General features: G+C 38.6%; 1 protein-coding gene across 1 annotated transcript in view; it reads left to right on the top strand.

Annotated features, from left to right (window-relative positions):
* The window catches only part of LOC106883653 (uncharacterized), a 132002-nt gene extending 123953 nt beyond the window's left edge, over positions 1-8049 (top strand). Inside the window, exons 18-21 of the mRNA XM_052971436.1 lie at positions 1447-1548; positions 1949-2083; positions 2557-2647; positions 3786-8049. Coding sequence (XP_052827396.1) covers positions 1447-1548; positions 1949-2083; positions 2557-2647; positions 3786-4952 — 1495 coding nt within the window. The 3' untranslated portion in view covers positions 4953-8049. The remainder of the gene's footprint in view (positions 1-1446; positions 1549-1948; positions 2084-2556; positions 2648-3785) is intronic.

Here is an 8049-nt window from a genome sequence, read left to right as displayed (position 1 = left end):
CTCTCTCTCTCTCTCTCTCTCTCTCTCTCTCTCTCCCTCATCTCTTTCTCTCTCTCTCTCTCGCCTTCACTTCCTCTCTTTCTCTTCGTCCCTCTCTTTGCTAAAACAACAAATATACTTTCTTCTCTTCATAGTTATTTCTTATTAGTCTGTCTGTTAAGTTCGCTGCGATTAATACTAACTCTAACGTAACTACATACTGTCATTCATGTTACGGACATAAGTCTCCATGGTTCCCAGATCTCATCACAAAAAACTCTCTTCTCTCTTCCCTCGTCTCTTCTTCAATAAACAACCTGAGGCCAGAACGTCATTATTTTTTTTCCTTTCCCCACTTTAACTCCCTCGATTCCTATCGATTACTTCTTTCCCAACTCAAAGAAGACCCACACTGGTTCTTAATTTTATCTTGGAACTACTTTATATAATCCTGTTTCTATGAATGACACTTTTCTCTCTCTCTCTCTCTCTCTCTCTCTCTCTCTCTCTCTCTCTCTCTCTCTCTCTCCCTCTCTTCCCAGCCATTTTATTCCCACTATCTATCGCAGTGGTATTCAACCGCTTCTTACCTATTGACCCCTTTCGTTATTATTTTATCCTGGTGGACCCCAATAACTATTCGATGTTTAAATATTAGTTTTGTAGAAAACTTCTTTCACGATTCCTCTTTTGCAGTTCACACACATTAACCCGTGTTGTTTGAACGATGCAAAAACATGAGACAAAGAAACCAAGATGTCGCTTGTAATGAAAATACATCTAAAAAAGGCGTCGAGCTGGCAGAAACGTGGGCACGCCGGGCAAAACGCTTAGCGGTATTTCGTCTGTCTTTACGTTCTGAGTTCAAATTCCGCTGAGGTCGACTTTGCCTTTTATCCTTTCAGAGTCGATAAATTAAGTACCAGTTGCGTACTGAGGTCGATCTAATCGACTGGTCCCTTCCCCAAAAATGTTGGGCCTTGTTCCTAGAATAGAAAAGAATAAATACATGTAAAATTAAATTTTGCTGTTTTGCTTGCGCGAACCCACAACAATCGTATATAGGCCCCATCAGGAACCATATGGACCCCAGTTGAGAAGAACTGATCTATCTTATTTCAGGTTACATAATGTGACCCAATTTTAAAAGCAACAAGCTGGCACAACTGTTACCGTATCGGACTAAATGCGTTGCAGCACTCCTTCCGCTGTTTTACGTTCTGAGTTCAAATACCACCGAGTTCGACTCTACTTTCATCCTTTCGGGTTCGATAAAATAAATAACAACTGAGATCTGGGGCTCCATGTAATCGAATTCGCTCCTCTAAAGATGCTGACTTTGTTCCAAAATCTGAAGAATAATGGAACTCGATTTCGTCAATAACTCCCTCTCTCTCTCTCTCTCTCTCTCTCTCTCTCTCTCTTTCTCTCTCTCGCTCTCTCACTCTCTTTTTCCATCCACTTCAGGTCAGATTACTATAAAAAGGACGGACGTGCCCTGCTGCCTGTGAAATGGATGCCACCAGAAGCCTTTATCGATGGAATTTTCTCCACCAAAACCGATGTCTGGTAAATATGACTTTCCTTCATTTCTCACAATTCTAATCCAACCAGAATCGATTTTTGACTGCCATGTCACCCCACAACCCACTTCAGAGGGAATAGTTGATTGTTTTATAATTGTATATTCTGAGAATATAAAATCAAATCATCGAAATCGCGAAGCAACGAGGTAATCCATGATTAATTCAAAAGAACGTGAATAAATAAGCATTACATTTGACAGGGTATTCTGAATGTTAAAGGGCTAAAACGAAAGATTTGTGATAGATTTGGCTGCTATGTCTAGCAGAACGATTGGTCGCGTAGATTCCTCTGTCGCCTAAATGTTGTTGGACTTCCCTAACCTTAAAGATTATTCATTCCTTCATAAATGACTCGCTTTTTTGCTTTGTTTTTCTTTATGCAGGTCGTTCGGTGTGCTGTTGTGGGAGATATTCTCCCTCGGGTGTTCGCCGTACCCAGGGTTAGGCAACCAAGATGTCATACAACATGTAACGTATGGAGGTCGAATGGGAAAGCCACGAAGCTGCCCAGATGCCATGTAAGTCTCTTCTACAACATCCTACCCCCTACCTGTGATAGCACACACACACACGCACACGCACACACGCACACACCATCACACACACAATCATGTCGAACAAAATTCTTGGCAGCATTTCTTCCATTCTTAATGTTCTTAGTCCAAATACCGTCGAGGTCAAATTTGTCTTTCCTACTTTTAGGGTCGATAAAATAAAGTACCAGTCAAGTACTGGAGTCGATGTAATCAACTTGTCCTCACCCATCAAACATCGCTAACGTTTCTGCCAGCTCGCCGCTTTAACAGTTCAAAATTATATTGCATTCATTAACGTGCAGGTCCTCAGCCGGCACGCAACATTAATGATTTCTACATCAAACCATTGATGCGATATATTATAACGATTAGAATTCGAATTCCCTAAGAGAGGAGTAAAAACACTATCAAACTCTTAACCAAATTCTTCATATTTTTGTCTTTGAATTACACAGATTTGAAGTGATGTTGTCCTGTTGGAACAGTGACGCCAACGAAAGACCTGACTTCAACACCATTATGGAAGTCATCACCAAATGTTCACAGGTAGGTCAATCACCTTTGTTGTTGATGTTGTTGTTGTTCGTTCATTATCGTGTGACGGATAGATTCGATCCCTGCAATCCCACGAAACCGTACGTCGATCTCTAATCTAGCGGTTCACTAATCTTTGTTTCTGTTTCTACCAGTTTTTGACCGGGTATTTTGGCCGAGAGTTTTACAATGACCTCCATATTGCTATTGTTGTAGTTGTCGTTGTTGTCGTAGTTGCTATTGTTGTTGCTGACGCTGATGCGGCTCAACATTGACAGAGCTGTATTATATCCTGCAGGTAATCCGTTAGCCACCTTAGTGCAACAAACCAACCCATAGCCCTAGGTACGCCACGTCTGCTATAACACCATACTTCACATTCCTACACGTATTGGCTAATAGCAGGATCAAAGTCACTAATCAGAGAATACTGTATTTTTTCCACGTACTTAATCTCGGGTAATCTGTTGTTGTTGTTGTTGTTGTTGTCGTCGTCGTTGTTGTTGTTGTTGTTGTTGTTAGTCCCAAAGTATATCTGATTGAGTAGGTTTATGATCAAAGTTGTTCTATCTCATGACCACCCCATCTTTTTGAATATCAGGAACTACCTTGTCCAGTGTGTCTTTTATTTTAAGACAGAAGGATGTAATTTGAAGATTTGGCTGCTATTTCTACCAAAATGAACGATCACATACAATTCTTTGAGCTGTTGTAGCTGTTGCTATTGCTGTCCCAAACCAGCTCTGATTGAGCAAACATTTAATCACAATCAATCCAACTGTGACCATTCCGACTCGTTTGTATATGTAGAACTATATTTTTTTTTAAACATTGCCTTCCTGTCTTAAGGCATTGTGGTGTCATTTAAGAGATTTCGGCTTCTATTGCTAACAAATCGGACCACTGTATCTTTTGAATGCGGACACAGGAAAAATGGACAAAGCTAGAGCACGACGATTGCTAATTTAGGGGGCAATAGGGTTCCAAAAGGGCATAGAAAAGACAGGAAGGTGAAGGCTGGAAGGCCTTTAGTCATAGGCTCCCTAAACGTAGAGATGAAGAACAACAACAACAACAATGCTAAGAAAAGAAAACGAAATTTTCGCCCAAATTTAATACCATTTCCTTTATTATTTTCTTCTCATTTCAGGACGAAGAAATCATGTCATCTCAGATCCCTAGCTGCTTTTGTCCCCTTATCGCCGAGCCTGTAATTATGCCGGTGGCGTTGCCCTATAGAGGGGCGAAAAAAGTTCGAATGCCGAAATCTTTTGTAAGAAGTTCTGACCGCGTGACAAACCTTAATTCGCATGCACACCCGCAACCCCACCACAATCTACCCCAACATCACCACCAAAACCATCACCAGCACCAGCATCACCAGCACCGCCACCACCACCACCACCAACATCACCAGCAACACAAGAGCAGTAGAACCAAGAACCGGATACCCGCAAGGATTTCTCAAACTGCTCCTAAGTTGACGTACGCTTCAATTGGATTCTCTGAAGAGGACGAAGAAAAAGACGAAGAACTACCAGAAGAAGAGGAAGTGGAGCGGAATGAAGAAGTCAATGATAATAATAATAATAATAATAATGATGACGACGACAGAGGAGTTGAGAGAAATGAAGGAGATGCGAGAGATAAAGAAGACAAAGATGGAGAAGCCGTAAAAAGGGAAGTAGACAGAGCAAATGAAATAGACGAAGATGAAGAAGAAATAGAATTGAAAGACGAAAGAGAAATAAAGGAGGATATGGAGAGCTTTAAGAAAGAAGCAGATGAAAGAGGAGAGGAAGAAGGTGATGGCGAGGTATATGGAGGAAACGACGAATCAATAAGGTTGTTAAACGTTGCTACAGAAATGTGTGAAAATAATGGGACATTAACGGGAAACGAATACAGCTATAATATTAATGGTGGGGACAGCACTACCAATGATGAATCGACAAAACTACTTGAAGAATTCAAAGACAATCAAAAAAATCGAAACAAAAATAGTGAAACCTCGCCGAACAATTTTAGACGATGGCATAACGACTGGAACCAACGAGAAACGACGGGGATTGGTCAAGGCGAAAGACTGGCTTTGCTTTCTTCTTCGAGAGACTTCGAGTTTCGTATTGAAACGGGTGATTCGGTCAGAAGCGGAACTACTGGTCAGCAACCAGGCAACTGCAAAAAGTGCAGCTGTTCCAATTATCTGTTGACCACTCACACAAACAACTTGTTGCCATCTGTCCACTACCAGAACTGCGACAGTTCCGATGGCCCCAAGAAACAGAACTTTTCCATCCTTGAAAGTCTCTCGTGAAAATTATAAAACAATCAAAAAAATAAATAAAGACACTAAAAATGCAAAATAAAATAAACATACAAATTTTTTTAAATATACAAAATAATGAACGAGTTCAATAAAATAAGATTTATGAGATCGAAATCAATTTTGGAGCGCTTTAAAACGAATAAAGCGAAACGAAACCAGAATAAGAATTATTAACAGCAGAAACAAGAAAACAAACTCTAAGACAAAGCCAGACAGATTTCTCAAACTAAATTCTACACCACCGCCATCAACCCCTCCTGAAACATAATGCTACTTAAGCCTCAGCAACACGGGTGTATGTACCCGGTGGTGCAGCAGAAATTTTCAAGAAAATGTTAAAAACAAGATAATAATAATAATAATAATAATAATAATAATAATAATAATAATAATATTAACTGTTGCTAGTATAGGCACAAAGCCTGAAATTTCAAAGAAGTGGAGTTGGTCGATTAAACTGGTCCCAGTGCTTCGCTCGCTCTTTGTTTTGTCGACCCAGGAAAGATGAAAACCAAAGTTTGACCTCGGCGGGTCCTGAACCCAGAAGGTAACAGAGCAAAAGTCAGAGCAAATATCACTAAGGCTAAGGTCCCGACGAGCCGGGTTTATGGTTAAGTTTTGATTCCTAATTGTTGTTATTTCGCGACTACAAAAGTTTGCAATGTCTCCATGCGAATAAGCATGAATGACACAACCTCATCTTCCACTTCTTTAAATTGGAGGTTTTGCGAATATATTAGAAACAATCATTATTATTATCATTATTATTATTATTATTGTTGTTGCTTTCATCAATATCAGTGGTGTTGCTGTTGTTTCCTCTTTCAGTTTTAAGATCTTTCTTATATAAAAGATTGGTATAGTCTGTTGCTTGATTATTGATTGCTAACCAAGGCAAAAGGCCTGAGATTTGGGGTCAGAGGTCAGAGGTCAAAAGATAACATCAACGCTGGCAATTGATTCACACTTATTATATTGACCTCGAAAAGATGAAAAACAAAGACAGGATTTAACTCAGAACGTAATGACAAGAAACAGTAGACCAACGCAAGTCATTTTATTCGACGCACTGACAACACTGTTAATCACTCGTTCCCTATAAGTAACATTAGTATCAATGATAAAGTACCAGACAAGTACTGGAATCATTGGTATCTATTACTCCTGCAAATTATTGCCCTTGTACCCAAATACTATTATCATTATTATTATTATTATTATTATTATAATTATTATTATTATTCTTTTTAATTCAGGTTTTGTTAAAACTCCTGGAACCTTGCATGCGTAGCGGACTTACTACCTGCCGTATCATGCTATCCGTTCTTTTCAGCTATTTAATACTTTCCTGGTTATTCTGGCCGTGCCAAGGAGGAGGCAAACCTTTTGTAACAGTTCTACTGGGCACTCTATTCCAATTTCTTTTATATTCTTCTCGATGCCTTCGGATACTGTTCCCAAGGACCCAACAATAATTGGCGCTATCTTCACTTTCTTCATTTTCCATAGCTGGGATATTTCGTACTTATGAGGGTTATCATCTATCTTTTCGTCTTCCTTCTTGACTATTCGCGGGTCAAAAGACCATGCAACATCAGCTATAAATCATATGTGGTGCTAACCCTTGCCCACCACCACTCGGTCCGGTCTGTTATGCTCTAACACCTGATCTGCTTGGATTGGGAAATATATATATATATATATATATATATATATATATATATCTTTGTTGATAACCTATTTAATTAAGTTATCGACAAAAATATATGCTGATACACGTCCAACAACTGTAGAGATGTCTTATCAAAATGACTGCCAGAAACCGGAATATGTATTTTGAATGACCTAAAACTGTAATATTAATTGTACATTGACCTCTTGCATACTTAAAAAGACGCTGCTTAAACGAAGACTTTTGGCTCAAATCCAGTATGGTATCCAATACATGGTTTGAATGAAAATATCTATCAACTATCAGAGATCCAACCGATTGAATGGAAACGTATAATAAACATTGTAAATATAGATGCGGTGAAAAGTCCAGTGAATCATAAACGTACGACAGTAAAACTGTTCATCCGTGACGGTTTAATCATCGCATAAGCTCCTGTTTTGGTTCTCTGATTCTATAAAGACCTGCGTTAACATCTGCTGTTAGATTTATCACTAAAAATTCGTATTTTCCCTCCTTGCTACAATAAAGTTCTATGTCTTGTTTTTGGTCCCCGCATGAAGTATTTGGTTCCTTCGTGCTACTCCGTTGCTTAACTTTTGCACAATTGTTAATTGTTAAGGAAGCTGGGATGTATCGGGTTTATTTTGGCAAAATTTTGTTTATAAAGGCATCAGTGAAAACCTACACTTTGGCAAACTCAAACGGTTATTTTTACGATTGTGTGAGCATTTATCATAATGCTTGAATCAGGGGAGACCTTGAGGCTAAAATTCAGCAGCGATTGCTTCAGTCCCCTTTTTTTTTCTTTTTATTTTTTTTTTATCTAATTTCAATCATTAATTGATCATGAAAATTCTTTTTTTTTTTCAACATGACGGCGGAGAAATCGAACAGTTTGTCCTTAAAAAGAAACTCGATTTATAAAAAAAAAACATTCATTATAATAAAAATAATAACAAAAACAAGGGATACCATCTTTCTTTGTCTGAACTCTGAGGTGTAGGCCATGTTTGGCAGTTTGACAGAATTTTGTAAGATATGCAGATTTCATATTTATGGTTTCTTCCGGAGGTGGTGGCGTTGGTGGCAATAACAACATTGATAATTATGGTGATGGTGGGTTGATCACATCGATGATGATTATGATGATGATGATGAAACGAGAGCAAACCTGCTCCATTAACTGCTTCTCTTGCAATTATTAATTCGGTCAATTAAGACTAATTCTGTGATTCAAGATCAAAACAATAATACGCAATAAAATTTCAAAGAATGACTACAAAAAAGAAAAAAATACTCACTGAAGCTCATTGGGAAGTCAGTGTGTAAAACACTGGTCCGAGGATCGAATCTCTGTTTCAGACATATTTTTCACAATTAAAATTTGTCATCTTGTCATAGAATATTTTA

The sequence above is a fragment of the Octopus bimaculoides genome, chromosome 11 (assembly GCF_001194135.2).
Source record: "Octopus bimaculoides isolate UCB-OBI-ISO-001 chromosome 11, ASM119413v2, whole genome shotgun sequence".
Taxonomy (NCBI): Eukaryota; Metazoa; Mollusca; class Cephalopoda; order Octopoda; family Octopodidae; genus Octopus; species Octopus bimaculoides.
The sequence above is the reverse complement of the archived record's forward strand: the minus strand, read 5'-3'. Positions and strand labels throughout refer to the sequence as shown.